At 33.5% G+C, this 20,845-nt stretch overlaps 1 protein-coding gene across 2 annotated transcripts; it reads right to left on the bottom strand.

Moving 5' to 3' along the window:
* Positions 1-3,786: 3,786 nt before the first annotated feature.
* On the bottom strand, positions 3,787-6,272 carry LOC120138902. 2 transcript variants are annotated; one of them, XM_039154287.1, is made up of 3 exons: positions 6,182-6,272; positions 4,983-5,586; positions 4,668-4,808 (listed from the first exon to the last, which is right to left on the bottom strand). In XM_039154287.1, the coding sequence occupies exons 2-3, from the start codon at positions 5,445-5,447 to the stop codon at positions 4,731-4,733; spliced, it is 543 nt and encodes a 180-aa protein (XP_039010218.1). In that variant the 5' UTR covers positions 5,448-5,586; positions 6,182-6,272; the 3' UTR covers positions 4,668-4,730. The 2 variants fall into 2 exon arrangements, with proteins under 2 accessions (XP_039010219.1, XP_039010218.1); XM_039154288.1 differs by lacking the exons at positions 4,668-4,808; positions 6,182-6,272 and adding an exon at positions 3,787-3,961 and having other exon boundaries at positions 4,985-5,920.
* Positions 6,273-20,845: the final 14,573 nt, after the last annotated feature.

The following is a 20,845-nucleotide window of genomic DNA, read 5'->3' on the forward strand; positions in this document are numbered from 1 at the left end:
ATATATGTATGTTTGATTTTATGAATGCATATGTTTTGTATGTGCTATGTGAACATATGGTTGTGAGATAAAATATGTAATCATAGGAGAATAAGATAAAAGTAAATACATGAGAAGACATAGCCATGTGACATGTGAATATACTTGAATAATACATGTTATGTGATATACTTGATGTATGAGAATTATATGAGAATAAGAGATGACAATGAGTTACATGCCATATGAACACAAGAGAAGTGTTATAAGCTACGTGACAGATGATTATGAAATCATATGAAAAGTGAAATGTACATGTGAATATGTGAATTGATATGAATATAATGCCCATGTTATATGATACGAGAGCTATAGGTATATTTGGCATGCCAAGAGTCGAGGGTCTACGCAGTCCTTCGAGACATACAGTAATCCTTCGGGATATTTCATAGTGGTCCTTTGGGACAAATCTCATAGCCCCTAGTGGGACCCCATACGAGCTGTGGTGACAGCATAGTGCACAACCTTAATAGACTCACATATCTACAGTTCTCACAGGTGCACATGGGCTAATAAGAGATAACATTGAATGTAATGTATGTGATGTATATATGTGTTTTGTGATATGAATTATATGATATGATATATGTGTGTTAGTGATTATTGTATATGCTATAAGATATATGATATGAGCTTAATTGATCATATAAACAAGAGAATAGAAATATGAAAGGTGATAATATGATAATGATAGGAAAGAAGATAATTATATGTATATGTGGGTGTGATGCTTGTATGTGATATATTAGTAGAAATTGTTCAAGCATGATTACGAGTTAGAGTTTTATTATATGTTTTATGGCTCACTAAGTCAACAACTTAGCGTGTGATTGTTTCACACGTAGGTTACAGAAGTGAGAAGAGTAAAGAGCTAAGAGGATCAAGACAGGTCAGCATTTTCCTTACAAAGTTTCAGATCAGAAAATAGATGATTTAAATGTGTTTGGTTAATCTGAATATAGTTGGAATGCACTAATTGAGTGAGTTGTATAGGCTCTAATCGATTTTTGGTTATTTTGGTCAATTTATGTAAATAAACAACTTTTATTTTAATGAAAGTTTTGAATTTTCTTTGAATTTTGTCAAGAGCCAAAGTTTGAAAAGTCAATGTGACACCTCAGACCCGTATTCGGGTCGGATACGGGTTGAGGGTGTTACAATGATTCTCCACTGGAATATCTAAACACTGTCTCTCTTGCCCCAAAAAAGGATTATCAAACAAACAGGTATCCTTAATCGTATCCCTGCAACTAGGGGAAGTTAATGTCTGCAAGCATTAAGAAAGCAGCTTGGAACCTTCAGCTTTTTCTTTTCTAAATAACTTCACGTTGTATTGCAGATTGATTCCTGGAGTTCTTCAACTACCTGCGAACTCAAACTTGATGGTTGATGAAACACAACTAGAATCAGGAAGCCTTAACTCCATTGGAATTGAGAATACAAAGTTGCTGAAAAATCTGATAGAGTTTCAAAAAGTAAGCTGTCACTTGGTTTGTTGAAACATGAATGCATGTTTGTGCATAAATATACTGGACCAAGGAAGGTGTTTTCAGAAGTTTAATGTGCATATTAGGAATGTGTTTTTTCTATATATTGTAACTAGTTTTAACTGTTAAAATTATTTTAAATTATTTTAAATTATTTCTTGTGTACACGCCCGGATGGCGAGGGCATATTAGTAGAACTTTATTATGCCGTGATATTTTGTATCGACATATGATTACAATATTTTTGATAACTTAATGTGAATATATTGTATGCAAATGGATTGCTTATATATAATATGATATATTTAGTATTATGAGGCATTAAATGTGATTTAGTTTAATTATTTGTCAATCTACAATATATATATATATATATATATATATATATATATATTTACGAAATACAATCACGACACACGAATGTGTGTCATCTTTTTTAATGATGTGTGCTTCAATGACACGCAATGTAAGTCATACATGTGTGTCATATATTTATGACACACAAATGTGTGTCATCTTAATTTATGACGGGGCTTCAATGACGCTCAATGAACGTCATAAATGCGCGTCATAAATGTGTGTCATAAATTTATGACGCACAGTTGCGCGTCATCTTAAATTCATGTTGGTGGCTTCAACGACAGGCAAATGTGTGTCATCCGCACCCATAGGTGACACGCAATGCGCGTCATTAAGGGGGTTTTTCTACTAGTGTACATATGTGAGTTTGTAAACTCTGAGGTTGTATTATTTTGATTTAAAGTATGTGTCACAGAGCTCTGATTTATAAAAGTATTTTGTAACTATTATGAATGTCTATTTTGATAAACATGTCATGTTTGTAAATGACAATGAAAAAGGTTTTAAATTTTTAGTAGTTGCCCCGACAGTCTAATGTGATACTTTAGGTCCATATGGGTATAGGGTTAGGGGTGTAAATGAATCAAGCTTGAGCGAACAAGGTAATGTTCGCGTTCGTTTGTTTATTTTTTAAGGTGTTCGTGTTCGTTTATTTATTGTTTACGTACATGTTCGTTTAATGTTCGTGAATGTGCTCACTTATATGTTCACAAATGTGTTCATTTAGCATTCACGAACATGTTCGTTTACCTTTTGTTTAGTCTTAATTTAGTGTTCATTTAACGTTTGTTTAGTGTTTGTTTATCGTTCGTTTATATGTTTAGTTTTTAGTTGTGCTCCTTCATTTGCAAACTAAAGAAAGGCTAAAGAAAAATAATAAAATTACACCACTAGTGCTTAAACTCCTTAAAATGCACAGTTTAAATTTCAACTTTTATCATGTGTTCAATTTAGTCTTCACCTTCACCAATATTTAAAATGTAAAAAGAAAAAGGAGAATCGGATAAACGAGCTTGTTTATGAACATAAATGAACGAGTGGATAAACGAGCTCATAAACAAGTATGTTTGTTAACATAGACGAACCGAACACGCATCTACTTATGTTCATTCATTAAATGAACATAATTTTTTTTTTCATGCTTATTTATTTAACTTGACAAACGAACATAAATAAATGTTATACAAACAGTTTACTAAATTCACACCTCTATTTATTAGGGTGTTACAATTTTAAATATAACCATTTATGACAATATATTTGATGACAGAGTCATGGTCATGGCTCAAGAGTGTATGTTAGAGAGAAGGGTTTAGACCTTGGAAGTTCAGGGGTCAAGGTATACAGCCGTTCATACCGATGCTGTTGTCTTCTATGTTTTGGAAGGGACAATTTTTGTCATATAGAAACATGGTTCAACAAAATTTGAACTCGACTCGGTTCGTTTATAGTTCTAAATATACCAATGAGTTATCTATCGACAGCTATACACTACAAAATTCTTGATTTTATTCACATAATATTTGCATTAACACGACAAAAGCATAAATCTGTATCTGTTTTTAGTATGTACAAGAGCCTTATTTACAGCCAAAAAAATTCAATACACACGCACACAGACTTTCCCTGTTTTATCTTCAGAGAGAAGTTCCCTAAACAATTCACAAACACATTAGACACCAACAAATGAACATCAATCTTCTTCGACCAACAGCAAGGAAAACAAAAAGTCGGCTCGTTCGTCTTCAGCTCCTAAACGAAACAGCAGAAAAGGACACGTCCAGTCTGATATACACATCTCGCGTTGCTGAACATCTATTTCAGCTGCTTATCGTGTTTCTCTTGTATCAGAAATAATAAAGCAGGCGATCTCCTTGCATTCGCTCAGTTTTTTTTTTTTCCTTTTAATTTTATGGTATATACAGTATATACAATATCTATATCAGCATTAAAACACCAGACCATATTCTTCCAGCAGATTAGCAACAGAACACAGATACATTCACAATCTTCGTCAGTATGGGATTAGCTAGTCTGTAGAGACGAGAGCCACTGTTCCACGTAAACTTTGCTTGCTTCACATTTAAGAAAATAAGACAATGACCGAGTTAGAATAATGCATTTGCCTCGGCAAATTCTACAAAGCTTATAGAAATACGAAATACGAGGGCCTGGCCTAATTTTCAGCAATTTAATCTTAAGATGTACAGCAGTTCACATGGCAGCACAAGAATGATAAAACTTGTAAGATACAAAAGCAGTTAAGATAGCACCACAAGACACCCAATAGATGATAGAGGAATTATGCAAAAGAGATTGAGCAAGTATGAGAATCTGGTTAAAGGGGTTGAACGAAGAGCAGTAGTCGGTAAACGAACGAGATTAAGGATAATAGCTGAACGGCAGCAGTGTGTACAAAATTCTCCAATGTATGCTAAGCTAAGCATACATAGGATGAAAACTCGCATCGCCAAATGTAGTCAGAAACCATTTAGCAGAGTATGCAAGAAACATGAAGTTATGGGAGTAATTGTCGATAAAAATCACTTATGTTCTGAATAACATTTAAATACAAGCTAGACTAAACGCCATTAGATTTTTTCATTAAAGTCTGGAGGCTCATCTTCATCAGAATTCAAATGATACATTTCAAAGATCAATGCAGAATAACAAGGAGTGTTTTCAAATAACTATTTTAGCAGAAGCTATTAAAGCGTTAAACGTACAAAACTAGTCTGCCCCTACCATATTCCTAATGCAACCTTAAACGTCCTGTCGAGCCCTTGAACAATTTAAGCCATTCAACAGCATAAAAGTCAAAAACTAAAGAAGTTTCATCTGGGTTCATAGTGTTGATAGATGCTTTGAGTTCACAAATGCACGAGCCAAAACCAGTGTTAGCAAATGGTAAATGAGAAATGATCTTACACAGAGTTTCACTAATTCATCTCCAAGTTATTTCGAATGAATATGATAGCAAAGGATCTAAACCCCAGAATAAAAAATAGTAGTCATTGACTTGCCAAGCAACAAACAAGACATAACTGAAAGTTACAAAATATTCTCAATATTAGATGTGTGTAAGAAATGGAAATTACCATCAGAATAATAGCTAGAAATGTTCACAATGGCACCCACAAGGTTGGTCTTTGGATCCTCCATCATATTACCTTGCCTATGCCCATAACATGGAACCAACACAGCAAAACTGTTGTCTGAATCTTCATCACTACCGAAATCAGGTCCATGAGGCTCCAACCATCCAATGGAGTAATCTGAACCATCAGATTCAGACCCTGAAACACATCCTCCATCAGATGGCACAATAACAACATCATATTCCCTATCAATCTTTCTTTCTTCCCGGCTATGCCATTTCCTCTTAACTTTTCTCGATGAATAAGCTGTGTTATCTCTATTAACCAATGGAAACTTCAGATTGTCTGATTCCCATAAACCGGAATCCGGCAAAGAACTTAAAGGAGATCCATTGGAGATTTTAGGCTCTTCATGTTTCCCACTCCATAACCACCATGAAAGATTACTAAAGGCCAGAGCCATATATATGAGCAACTAAAGCGAGCTGTTCTTCCAATCTTTCTTGTACCAAAAGAAGTTTCAGTTTTGAAACACAAATATATCTAATATGCAATCCCCAGAGATATCCAAATCAATAAATAGGCAATTCAGTCTGGACTTTCTGCATTTAAAACAAATCACATACTTAACAAACTGCATCCAAATCACAATTATCAGAAGCAATTAGATTGCAGCAAGAACAACACCTTAAACTTTTTTATATATTTTCATTGGCTTCCTCTCACATTTCCATTTTTATGATTGAAGAACAGAAAGGCAACAAAGAGAATATAAACTTCGACAATATTTACTGTCAATACAATGAATTTAGACATATTCCAAAAGAATTAAAGATAATTAAGAGATAACTGGTCCCATCAAATCAAACAAAATATCCGAAAAAGAGAAAAGAAACAAAGCCTTTTCTGCTAAAAACAGATATCTCAAATTACTCTAAAAAAACCCATAAAACAGAAACTATTCCCATTTCTTTTCGCATTTCCATTTACATTCTTTGTTCTCAATCAGCTCCTAACAGAATTCAAAGAAATCTCAAAACAAATCATTTGAAGTCCTATAAAAGGGGAAAAGTTTGAAGATAAAGCTTCCTTTTTTTAAGGAAAGCCAAAAGAACAAAACAAAATTCGTTCCTTGGGATTCGAACATAAAGAAGAAGATTCAATGGAAACTTGAAAGAACAAAAATCATCGAAGGACCTTAAAAAAAAGCCACCCAAAGTAAAAGAAATCACCACCCAGATTTTCAGATATTCTGCCAAAAAGGAATCGAAATCCCACAATTTGCTTTTTACTCTCTCCAATCAGTTTACATCCAAGAATCAACTTTTGGGTGGGATTTAAAAACTAAAAAGAGAAAGATTCCATAAGAGAAAGAGTTCTTTTTGGGTTTTATATTGAACAGTCCTACACGTATTCAAATAATATAGTTTAAGCGGACGAAAGTAAGTAAAATTAATAAGGAGTTCTATTCTCGGCAATCAAGAGCAGAAGAAGAAGCTCCTATAGGTTTGGTAAATGCAAGGGTCTTTTAACTTTTTGTAGTTGTGGACAATGGGGATAGGTGGGACTATTTTATTTAGGTTAAACCATGCATTTAGGATATAATCTATTAGTATTTATTGGTTTTAGTATCTATTTTTTTTTCAAAACCATATTTAACGTTTAGTTTTTGTGTTAAAAATTTAAGGACAAGCTCACCAGTCGCCGCCTCTACAGTCGTCGACCATCGCATTCGTCGGCTGATGAAATCCAAACTTTCCAGCCTATATCTCTTTAACCTCTTAATACGATTTCGGCCTCCATTTCACCGAAAAATGCCTCAATATTCCCAAATCGACGATAGATTCTTCGATTTCTTCATCCTCCGATCTCCATGGTATACCGTTCGATGGGCTTAAAACTAGACTATGTTAGTCAACTCGTCATTCTCTCGTGATCCATCATTCGGATTGGTCGTTCGTCCACCAAAGCTATGCCACATCAACCCGTCTGTTAAGTTTTTAAAGATGAGTACTAAAATGTAACAAAAACTAGACGTTAGGTATAATTTTGATAAAAATAAAAGTTTATATACTAAAACAGATCAAAACTTATAATTTAGATACTAAATACGTAATTTATCATTTTATTTAAGATGAGATCGGGCATAGCGGGTAATAACATTCCACTGAATTTGATTGCCAGTTCAGAAATGTGGGGCTTTAGAAAAGGTGACGTGGCTGGTTTGACCCGAAAAAAGCGTGTGAGGGTAGCTTGAGTAAACCCATGCCCATTTCGTGGGAAATTCAAACCTCTTTGCCTTGTATCTTCTTTATAAAGTTATTGCGAATTATTTAGATGGCCACTTTGGATGAGTGCATAAAAAATTAGAGTAAACTACTTATTTAGTAGCCCAACTATAACTTCGGTTTTATTTTAGTTATCTAATTATTTTTTAAAAATCATCATTAATATTATGTTTTGGTTTTATTTTGGTCACCCGTTGATAAAAAAATTAATAGAATTGTTGAAGTGATATTTTTTATTTTTTCCAATTATGAAGTGGCATTATTTTATGGCAATACGTCAGTATTATCGTTAATTTTTTAACTGCGGGTGACCAAGATAAAATCAATACATAACATTAGTGATGATTTTAAAAAGAATAATCAGATGACTAAAACGAAACTAAAATGATAGTTGGATGACTAAATACGTAATTTACCCTTATAAGTAGCCAAGATTTTATCCATCAAAAGTTTATAACCCCAAATAAATAAATTGGAAGAAAGCTAATTAAAAATAAAAAGTTTTCACGGTGAAAAATCATTGCTTAAGAAATCATTGGATATTTTCGTACATATTCTCATTAAAAGTGTAAACTAACTGAACTTGAACGAACAAGATTATATTCGTATTTATTTGTTTGTTTATTTTTAAGATGTTTATGTTCAGTTCGTGTTTGTTTAAATTTTTAATATCGTGTTCGTATTGTTTATTTATGGTGTTTGTATTTGTTTATTTATTTTTTACGAACATGTTCGTTTAATGGTCGTAAACATGTTCATTTATATGTTCACGAACGTGTTTTTTTAGAGTTCATGAACATATTCGTTTATTGTTCATTTATCGTTCGTTTATCGTTAGTTTACATATTCAATTTTTAATTTTACCCTTTCATTTGCAAGCTAATGAAAAATGATAAAATTACCTACTAGTTCTTAAACTCCTTAAAATCATAATTTAAATTTCAACTTTTGTCATGTGTTCAATTTAGTCTCTACCTTTACCAATATTTAAAATATAAAAAAAATAAAAGGAAAAGGAGAACATGGTAAACGATCTTGTTCATGAACATAAACGAACGAGTCGATAAATCAGTTTACAAACGAGCTCATGAACGAGCTTGTTCGTGAACATAAATGAACCGAACATACCTCTGTTGTTTTCGTACATTTATTAAATGAACATAACTTATTTTGTTCATACTCGTTTATTTAGCTTAATGAACAAACATAAACGAACGTTATACGAATAGTTCATCGAACACTATATTCATTTACACCCATAGTCCTCGTCTAGAGGGGAAAAAAAGAATTTGAGATAAACAATGAATTATGTGTATACTACAATGATAAGCCAATAGGAGGAAAAAGAAATGGTATACATTTGCTGCTTTATTATTAGACTTGAATACCCTTTAATTGTTCTTAAAAATGAAGGAAATTGTTATTTTCAATTATAAATTAATTGATTCTTTATTTTAAAATTATGATCAATTTAGTCTTTCTAATTACAATTGTTGTTAACCACATCATTTGTTGTTAAATTTGTTAACACGACAGTATTTTGTTGAAGCCGTTTTGTGTTCACCAATATCATAGTTGGGTTTGAGAGTCAATTATCGTGTTTGGTTCACGGAACGTAAGATTATTTTTGAGGATAGAATTCCCGAAATATAACATTACCTGACATATATATTACTAGGAATGTTACATTAGCTTGTTTAGTTTGTTTGCAGGATTATAAGACTATCATGTTTGGTTAGCAAATTTAATTAAGAGATTTAGGCCCAGGTCGTTTAGTCCCTTATACTCACATGCAACTTAGTCCTTGTTTGCATGGTTTTATATTTATTTTATTTTTAGACCTTTCGTATATGAGGAAATTGTAATGAGGTCTTTATTTGAATTTAGTTAACTATTTTTCAACCCTTAGATTCAGAATCTCTTTCAATTAGGTCCCAAATTCATAATTAGATTAATATTTGAGCCCCTTAATTTGTTAATTAATGTTAATTTGGTCTCTAATTTGATTAAGAGATTTAGGCCCAGTTTTTTAACTACTTTCAAATTGTGGACTGAACTGAATTAATTAATAGTTAAGGCTAAATTTATTATCAAATTCCAATTAGAGACCAGATTAACATTAATTAAGAAATTAAAATCTAAATTATTTTGAATATTTTTCTATTTTAAATTTAAAATCTAAAATAATTTTTTTATTTTTTTTAAAAATCACTTCAATTCTTGAACTTAAAAAACAATTTGAGCCTCGAACTCGATCAAAAAATCAATTTAGTCCGTCTATTATATCATTCACCACATAAACTACTTCAACATTATAAATTATTATGTAAACACCTTTAACTGCTACATCACTGTTACTTTAAAATCAAATTATCCAATCCACATGAACCTAAGATAACTTCATAAGCCAACATCATTGACTGGCTTAAAAGGAAAAATGGGTCCAAAAATCTTTTCATCAAATTTCAGCTGTCTCGTTCCAATCATTCACGAGAGGGACGACAAATCCTACGTCAACCATGTGCACATGGAACATCTATTATATGCCACAAACCCATCTACCTTTTTCAATATCAACTTGGGTATATTTCTACCTGATAAAAGTAAATGTTGGCCACAAATAATATAATATGACTTGGGAAAATAAATTGGAAACCTTGGGATCCATTCAATATTGTATTTAGAGATAGATACGAGATTTGAATTTGATTTAATTGGGTCAGATTTTTTATAAAAAAAAATTGGGTTGTAGTCGGGTCGATTTTTTAGAGGTGAAGTTCGAGTTATGTTAGGTTGGAGTTTAAGGTGAAAAATATCCGACCCGACTTAACTTGACAAAAAAATATAATTTTATCTTATATATTTAGGGATAATTGAAATAATACCCTTCTTTATATTATCTTTTTTCAATTAGATCCATATTTTATTAAATAAAATTAATATTTTTTATAAATATGTTTAAAAGTGGGTTATTCCTTCGAGCACATCAAATATGGGATAATTTTTTTTATTACCATGCAAGATTTATATATAATATTCATTTTATTTCACACTCATAAATTAAATGTTATTAAATGCAAAAACTAGATCACTTCTTGTTCATATACAACTTTAGATGGACTGAATAGGTGTTGAAGTATAGTTATATGTTCTTCTTTTTCTTGGTACAAAGGAGGATTCACATCCTTACAGCCTTAGCACGCCATCCCCTCGGCGTCAGCTGCTAACAGTGGGATTAAAGAATTCGGAGGTTCAGTTAAAACGGTGAGCTCATCCCCTTGTTGAAACGCCATGCTCGTGCATTTTTCCCCTTCTCTCTAAGTGTGTCTAACTTTGCAGACCCAACCTTCTTTACTGAGCTTCATGCAGTCGTTCATTAGCACGTTATCTTGGTAATCCTCGGTTAGGTCACCATTAAGGAAGTCAACTACCCATTTGACATCCATCTCCATGATCACTTTTCTCGCACCCATTTGACTCAATTTTGTACTCCTAAATTTATTTTATAATTTTTTAAAGAGAAAATAACCTCAGTGACAAAAAATGTCTTATAATATATGAATTTAACTAACTTTTTTTGTGGATTTACCAAAATGACCAACAAATTCGCAACGCGATCTCAAATTCGCAACGCGAATTCCAATTTCGCAACCCAGTTTCTAATTTCGCAACGCGAATATGTAAATCGCATTGCGATTTTCCAAGTTCGCAACGCGAATTTAATTTCGCAACAGGTTTTAGTTTCGCAACACAAATGTTTTGGGTATATAACAACGCATCAGCAGCAACTCATAACCTAAATCCCTAAATCGCAACTCATTCCATCTCCATCTATCACTCTCTCCGGCGACATCCGTTCCTATATCCAACGACATCCTTCCCCATCTCTATTTTTTTTTACATAATTTTATTTCTATATAATTTTTCAATGATTTCTCTCCCAAATTATCAACTATCAACTTAATAAAGGTATTTTTTCTCTAAGTTAGTGATGATATCTAGTTTCTAGCTCGTTTGTTTAGTAAATTAATTTACAATTTTTAGAATGAAATCATCTAATGTTGATCATGTTTGGATATATTTTGTTTTGGAGGGTCATGGGAGAATGTTCATGGTGTTTTTACAATATGTGCCTTTACCCATGAATCTTCAACTAAAACTGTCATTAAAAAAGTTAACTTATGAAACTCTAATGTTACGTGTTGTAAAGAAATTGAATTTAGAGCCTCTAAGTGGATTTAGACTATCTTATCTGAGAAAAGGTAAAGTTTATTTGTTAACCGACAATGAAGATGTTGAACGATTCATTGCTTACATTAGTGTTTCGCAAGAAGATGATGTTACATTATATGTTGTTGAACCTAGAAGTAGTGAAGTTGGGTCAGTAGCGGGTAGTAATCAACTAAGTTCTTCAACCCAAAATTTAATGGTTCTACCACAATTTCATCACCAAGCAAATTTTGTTTCACCACATTTCCAACACCAAACACAATATCAAACACAATCTCAAAACCCACAACCTTTTCCTAATCCAAATCTCAATCAACTTTCAGCACCGAATTTCGATTTTCGTATTGACCAGTTAGACGATTATGAGCTAACAGGAAAAATTGTGAGTACTAGTCAGTATTCGAAATTTGATCTTGGTCAATACTCGACTTTGATCTTGGTCAATACTCGGATTTTGATGGTGTGATGGAAGAAGAAACATACCCTACATGTAATTATTTTAATATTGGTCAAAATCTGAATTTTGATGATGAAACAGCCGCTGCCGAGGAAGATGTTATTGATGATAATGAGGAGGAAGTTACGACTGTGAATGAACATGTTGAACATCCATTCTGTAATTCATATAACCCTGAAGAAGAAAAAGAAGAAGAAGTCCCCGAAGAAAGGAAAAAAAAAAAGAAAATGCCACGGGAGTATAACTGGAATATGCCATAATTACTTCAGATACCGGAAGAAGAGTTGGTAAAGATATCAGTTGATTGTTACACAAAAGTTATTCGTATCAAGAAAGATGATTGTTTTGATACAAATGAAGACTTGAAGATAGCTTTGTATACGAAATGTGTGGAAGATGGCTATCAACTAAGAGTTAACAAATCAAGCAAAGATCGTTTTGAAACAAGGTGTATGATTGACAAAAACTATATGTGGCGTATGATTTCTAAGAGGATAAAAGATAACGAAATGTTTCAGGTTAGGACTTTTATTGATAAACATACATGTTCAAGAACCCAAGTTTTTCCTCACCATAGACAGGCAAACAAAAATGTGTTGGGTGGTTTTCTAGCTGAGTTAATGTTTTTGAATGAAAGGGTATATCGGGGACATGAAATTATGACTGACATGAATGCTTGGTTCAAGATTAGTATCTCATATTCTCAAGCTTGGAGAGCCAAATTTTATGCCTTGGAATTGTTGAGGGGGTCGCCAGAAGCATTGTTTGCCCAACTGCCGGTTTATTGTCATAATTTAAAGCTGAAAAATCCTAGGTCGGTAACTCATATCAAAACAGATAGAGATGGACACTTTGAGTTGTTGTTTATCGCCATTGGTGCTGCGGTTAGTAAATAATTATAATATTGTTGATTTATTTTTGTTAGTTGCATGCATTTCACATTTAAATGATTATATTTCTTGTGTATATGATTTTGTAGATTCGTTCGTTTATTACTTGCATGCGCCCATTTATTATAGTTGATGGAGCACATTTGAAAGGTCGGTACCTTGGAGTAAACTTATTACCAGTAGCCATGGATGCTAACAATGGGATACTGCCAATAGCTTACGGGGTTGGCAAATCTGAAACCTCTGATTCATGGACATGGTTTATGGGGCATCTTAGGGATTGTATAGGTCCTATTAGCAATCTGACAATCATATTCGATAGAGCAAACTCAATTGACAACGCTGTTAGAAGGTGTTTCCCAGATACTTTTCATGGACTTTGTGGTGTTCATTTGTATAGAAATCTAAAATCATGGTCTGCTGGTATAAAAAATCACAAATGGACATACTGGAAGGCTATAAAAGCTTATCGGTAAATGGATTTTAATAAGCATATAAATTGTTTAAGACATGTTTTGCCTCAATGTGCTCAAACACTAGAAGATGTCGGGTTTTAAAGATGGTCAAGAGTACATCAACTTGGAGCAAGATATGGTTTCATGACGTCTAATAGTGCAGAATCAATCAACGCTCTAAGTCGTCATTCCCGAAAATTACCCATTACGATGTTAATGGAGTTTTTTCAAGCATCTATTCAACAGTGGTACTACAAGAAAAGAAACCATGCATGTATTATTTCTTTAAATTCGTAACTTATCATATATTTTACTAAGTATTATTTATTTAAATTTACAGGAACATTGGAACGTCGGGTTACACCATGGACTGAAAAAAAGATAACGAAACGTGTTGTGAAGTCAACGTCCTAGAGAGTTGAACCATGTTCAAACACTTTGTTTGAAGTATTGGATAATAACTTAAATGGGCTTGTCGATCTAAATGCAAAGACGTGTAGTTGTAAGAAATGGCAAACATCTGGTTATCCGTGTGGCCATGTTATAAAAGTTACTCTTCATCTAAACCAAGATGATTCAAGCGCATACGCTATGGATTGCTACACTATAGAGTATATCAACAGACTTATGCCGAGATTGTCTACCCATGTCCATATCCTTCTGAGTGGGACATACCAGATGACTTACAAACAGTTTTGCCACCAGTCATGGACAGCAGGCTAACTGGCCGACAAAAAAATCACGATCGTATACCATCTAAGGGTAAAGAGAAGAGGATATTGACATGTACTCGGTGCAAGGAGAGTGGTCATACAAGGTTGACTTGTGGATCACCAGTGCCATCACAATCATCTTTTCCTCTACCAAAAAATGGATCCTCATCAAAATCCAAAGCTCATATGGTGCCAAGCAAAAGGAAATCAAAATCGTAATCAAAATTAAAATCCCAATCACAACCGGCTTCACCTTTTGGGACTTATTAACTTAGGTGATTTTTAAATGCAAACGTTGTATTATGTGTATTTTATGTGTGAATGCATACATTTTCAGTTAGACATTTATTAGTAACTTGAGTTTGAACATTGATATGATATGTTCAGTTGTTATCATGTTGGGATTTTCTCGTGTTTGATTGCTTGGATAGTTGTTCTCTTGCTTCTTCAAGTGTCCTTAGCTTGTATTTATAGCTTGGAATGTGTTTGATGTTATATATACCTTGATGTTGTATGTTGCGATCAACGCGAAAGTCAAATTCGCAAACCGAAAATCGCGTTGCGAATTTGACTTTTGCGTTGCAAATTTAACTATCGCAACGCTTATTTCGCATTGCGAATTTAACTTTCGCGTTACGAATTTTTACCTTCAACATGTCTTTTTTGCCTTCAAACATAATGCAGATTGAATTTTTTAGAAACAACAAATCAACTTTTACAAATCAATTAAACAAGCAAAAAAATAATTCTTATTTACAAATCAAATTAAACAAATCAACTTTTACAAATCAATTAATCAAAAAATAAATCTTATTTCCTCATCAATTGTAACAAATCAACTTTCAATGTAAAATTCAATTAAACAAAGAAAAAAAGTGTACCCCAGACTGTTGTTTATGCACAAATACATTTCACGCAGCCCACTTCAGGATTAACCTGCAGAAACCAAACATTTGCTCAAACAACACTTTCTACACATCTAAAACCAACAAACAGCAAATTACTGAATTCTAGGTACTTAACAAAATATTTTCAAACCAATTAAAGAGTATATATGTTAACAACACTTGCTCAAACTTACCAATTGTTTATGTACAACTTTCAGCATGCGGATGCAGGTAGGCAGCGTCTCGAATATATCGATCTGGCCATATAATACTGAAACCACAAGCCTACTGCAGCTCTATCTCTATCTGTGGGAGGTAGATATTGTATACTTCCTATCGTCAAACGTTCCAAGCACAAGCATACGAGAGGACCACAATTCCCTCTGGATCCCTACATTTTTTGTGGCACAGTCTCGTCTCTGATCATTGTAATTTTGAACTTCTTTGGCTTCTTGTTTCCAGATTTTGTCCAATAATCAATCGCATTCAAGAATTTAGCCAAATGATCGCTCCATCTCTTTGTAGTAATATCTCTCAAATCAGACAATGGTATGTAATTCAATATGCTGTCATATACCACTGTCTTCAGGGATGGGAGCTGAAGCTCGACGAGAAGCCAATGACGTTTTTCCAAAACATGGATAAACACCTGAAATCATAAATAATTGCGCACATCAAATAAAATTTATGAAAACCTTTAAAATATTCAAAAAATAAATACTAACCTTATCGACCTCCCATCACGCAGGATAAAGTTTAGCTTTTCCATTAGCCAACTTATATGAAGCATCTCTCTGATCCTTCAAGTGAGCTGCGTGAAAAGACGTCGGCATAATAGTCCATCGAATACCTCTTTTCTTCAATTTCCTTATTATTAGAAGACGTGACACCCATGCATCAATATGTTGTTTTATAAAAAATAAATATATAAGTGAATTTATTAAAAATTTAAAAAAAATTAATCAAAATGCAATATAAGAAGAATATAATACTTACCCCCATTCGAGGTAGCCATTATCTTCAACCCCTATTAAAATACCCCACCAAAACCGATCAAGAAACAAATGAATAGCATCGTCGATTTGGCATAGGTCAGAATAACACCCCTTGCTCCGCTCATGTAGATAAAAATCAACTGCGGTCTTAGCCCAAAGGTTATTATCCGTAATTGTGTCTGGTAGTGTTTCCATCTCCTGCTGAGGAATGGTACTGGCCGGTAACTTATACGAAAACCAACACGCATCCATCATATCGGGCACGAGAGGTGGTTTATCAATATGTCGACATATGACACCAAATGAATCGGGCTCTTAAACGGCGGGCGGGACCACTTGAACGATGACAGTGGCCTCGTGAACGGTGGGAGGGACTTCTTCGATGATGATAGGGACCTCTTGAACAATAGGAGGCACCTCTTGAATGATGATAGGTGCATCAGGCTTATTCTTACGGAGTCTTGGCACTAGTGGGGTGAACGGAGACGTAATGGCACGTGCACGACGTCTAATGCATGAACCCCGTCGTGCAAGAAAAACCCGACATAAAGCATCTACCTTAACAGCCGCTGAAAATAAATTAATATATAAATCAGTAAATAAATAAATAAATAATACCAAAAAAAGTTATTTGCATTTTTAGTATAGTATTAAACAAATTTACCTCATTGCGTAGAGTATTAACCTCATTCTACAACAATGAAACAATCTAGCGTAGAGCGGCAACCTCATCATGTAAGGTAGATACCTCACCGCGTAGCGCACCATTGTCATCGCGTAAAAAATCCACCTTACCACGTAAAGATCGAACCTCATCATGCCATGCACCATTATCTTCACGTAAAGTACCGACCTCATGACGCAAAGCACCGACCTCAACACGAAATTCCCCTAACTCATCCCGTGGAGGTAGAGAACAAGGAGATGGAGATAGACGGAGCCTCTTTACCAGTCACCTATCATGAGGTGATGGTGGAGAAGAGGCTCGATGATGTGATGGAATAGGTGATGGTGGAGGTAGAGAAGAGGCTCGACCAGGTGATGGCTCCGAATGTCGAGCTATGCAATCGGCCCGATGGGGTGATGGCTCTCGAAGTGGGGGGTGCTCATCATCCGTCCCATCAAAAAACCGCTTACTAGCTTGCCACCAATCAGTGGCAAGCTCAGCATCTGAGGGTGTCAGCCTCTATAATGGGTAGTTGGCCTCCTAACAATATAAAAGCTCAAACAAAGTTAAACGTGTACTAGTAATAACTTGTTTATATATGGTAGTATTTGTGTGTTAACTTACATCATTAATCGTCGTATATGGGAGTAAGTCTTCCCAATCCAACATGTGTTTCCTCTTCCAGGTAATAGCCCTAGGAATATCATTTGATCTTTTTATCGCATATATCTGCATGCTGGGGAAAGTCTCAAATATCCAAATCTACAAACAATATAATACACAAACATTAGTAATTGTTAAATAATTAATTATAATTTTGGAAACATTATATAGAAATTCTTACATTAAAAGCCCAAGTAAAGCCTGTCAAAGTGTATTTAGAACCATTGCCGCACAAATTGTTTTGGTCCTCGAAGGCAGACGACAACTTCTTCCAGGTAGCTTTCCATATATATGAACCCCACGGAAAAATGTTCCATACATTTAGGTCCTCTACCAATAATATTAGGTCCTCGGAGATTGGTTGTCTGCCCTCTTTGCCTAAAAAGTCGGCTTGCAAAAGTAGTAAATGGCATACTCAGACAACATCAAGGTCATCCATCCGAGTAAAACCATCTTTATCAAATAATCTCTTCAAGTCGTCGACATGTATACTCGGCTTCGACTTTGCCAGCTCAGGAAAAACCCGATATAACCATAATGGGCGGGCGATATGACTAGTGTACCGACCTACATCATCGTGTCTGAAGCGTAGACCGGTGATTAAGCAAAACTCCTCCCGCCCAAAACAAGTATACGTCGGTGCCGGAGGAAAATGAAACCATATCTCTTCATCACCACATTGTACCCCCTCGGGTAGATCGTTAGTCATGGTCTGAAGAAACAAATGTGTCAACTTAGTATCTCCACCCGGATGTTGTACTTTCAGCCATGGCCCGAAGCAAGTATCCTCAAACAATTTTCTTTGTAGAGGTGTAAGCGTCGACGCAATTTTAGTGGCTAGGTTCAATTTACTCCTTAAGGTCAATGCAACTGAAAAACATTTCTACAAAAACAATAAACATACCAAGTTAGATATACCAAAAACTACAAATTATACACTACAAACAGACATGATATTAAACAGTGAAAACAAAGCCAAATATGTTTCAAACTAGCACGGTATTCACCCAAGTCATTATTCCATCATAGTTCACAAAATGCATCAGATAACATTCCAGAAGTAAGCACTTATATAAACATTTAAAATGACAACATATAGGTTTAGTGCAGGTTCAAGGACAACATAAAGAGTAGTAGTTTATTCTTGAAACTTATATTAGCAACACTGTGAAGTTAGTATTTCTCTTTGTTTTTTGGTTGAAGTAAGACAATTCATTCAAGTTTCAATTTGGCGAATAAAAGAAGTTTCTGAAACTTAAATTCGCAACGCGAAACTAAAATCGCGTTGCTATTTTCATTTTCGCGTTACGATTTTTGCTTTGCGAATTTGGTGTTGCGATTTAGGGTTTCTTCAACAAAAAAACAAAACAAACACAAATACTAACTTCACAGGGTTAAAGACTAAACGGTTTAGCAGTATTGGCAGCAACCGAATGAATTTAGCAATCTCAGTGAAGTGGTTAATCTAATAATAATACAAAAATTTCAAAATAAAAATAAGAGATTAAAAAAACTAACCCTCGGTGGTTGATTTTCCATTTCTGACCGTGAATGGTTGTGAGGGTTGATCTGAGAGATGGAGATAGACGGATTTCGTTGGAAATGGGGACAATTTTGTCGGAGATGGGGACGGATGTCGCCGTAGAGAGTGAGAGATGGAGATGGGACTGAGTTGTGCTTTAGGGTTTTAGGTTAGAGATGATTTTGCGATAATACTGTTTACATTTGTGTTGCGAAATTAATATTGTGTTTCACGTAAAAACATTTGACTATCGCGTTGCGAATTTGACTTTCACGTTGCGAATTTAACTATCGCGTCGCGAATTTGACTATCGCGTCGCGAATTTGGAATATCGCGTCGCGAATTTGGAATATCGCGTCGCGAATTTGGAATATCGCAATGCGATTTACATATTCGCGTTGCGAAATTGGAAACTGGGTTGCGAAATTGAAATTCGCGTTGTGAATTTGTTGGTCATTTTGACAAATCCAAAAAAAGTTGGTTAAATTCGTATATTATAAGGCATTTTTGGTCACTGATGTTATTTTCTCTTTTTTAAATCTACATGCTGATAAAAATATTATATTTATTCTTATATATAATAATATTACTAAACCAAATAAAACTTAATTGTCTATACATATAAATTATTGTATGTTAATAAAGTATTGTTATTTAAATTTAATATAAAAAATAATCTTATTATTTTCTAATAACAATTCAAGTTAGAAGATAAGCTCAAACTTGACGCGTAGTCACTCCTGCACATAAAACAAAATAATTCAAACCGCAATATGGATAAGTATATCCCAAACACCCAAGCCCACCATATTTTAACAAACAAATATTGCAGAGATTTTGGTTTGGTAGTTGGCTAACTTAATAAATACACCTATAAACTTTGGTTTATTGATACTTAAAACCAATAAAGATGAACACTTTTAATTATCATCATAAATAATACAAATCCAAATAATAATAATAAAATATAATCATTTTAATTGAGTTAACTACATCACATGTCCTCAAATTATGATACTCATTGTAAATTAGTCCCTAAACTTTTAAACATTTCAATACCATCCCCAAACTATGATCTTCATTCTAAATTAGTCCCCAAACTTTTTGAAAATTTCAATTCCATCCCAAACTATACGTACATACTATCATAGCCCTTGTTAATAAAATCATTGGGCCAAGTTATATTATTATATGTTTAAAAAAAATAAAATTTAGATTAAACTATGGTTGAAACTATTTACATATTTGGATGAATTTGAAGATAAAATTGGAAGATTCAAAAGTTTGGAGAACAATTTAAAATGAGGGTCATGTTGGGGATAAAATTGGAATATTCAAAATTTTAAGTACTAATTTTAAATAAGACTCATAGTTTGAGGATGAAATTTGAATATTCAAAAGTTTAAGAACCAATTTAAAATGAGGGTCATAGTTTGAGAATGCAATTAACTTTTTCAAATATAATCAAATTAATAAAACTAGCACAAAAATTAATTATTATATAAAAGATTAAAATAAAAATTAGATTATATACATATAAATCCAGCATATAATAAAACTTAAATCAAATTAAAAATTTAGATAAATAAGACATACATGATGAAAATCAAATCTAAGACTTGAGCATGAAATCAAAGTTTTTTGAATACCAATAGTTGGATCAATCAAACCATTGATTCTCTATTTGATTAATTTAGTATTTTTTTAAAAAAGAAAATTTTACAAAAAAAATTCAAAAAGTAGAAAATCGGTCCAATTGGTCTAACAAATTTTTTTCTTTTCATAGGTATCAAATTCAAGGTCTATGAGAGATATGGACTGAAAAATTTTAATCACTATTATTAATTTCCCCCTTTTCTTAAGAGCAATGCAACTGATTTTTCTGATTTACGGTTCAACCGCAGTGTTTCCGATTTCCAGTCTATCTGTTTTCGAACAACCGTACCTGATATATTAAGATTCTCAAGATCTTAATATAAGGATTAAGCGAAAGAATATATTTTAGGGATAAAGTACACAAATGGTCCCTTGATTATAGGGTGTTACTTTGTTGAGTTTTCTAACTATTAAAAGTTATAAAATGGTCTTCTAATT

The sequence above is a fragment of the Hibiscus syriacus genome, unplaced genomic scaffold (genome assembly GCF_006381635.1).
Source record: "Hibiscus syriacus cultivar Baekdansim isolate YM2019G1 unplaced genomic scaffold, ASM638163v2 tig00110716_pilon, whole genome shotgun sequence".
Classification (NCBI taxonomy): Eukaryota; Viridiplantae; Streptophyta; class Magnoliopsida; order Malvales; family Malvaceae; genus Hibiscus; species Hibiscus syriacus.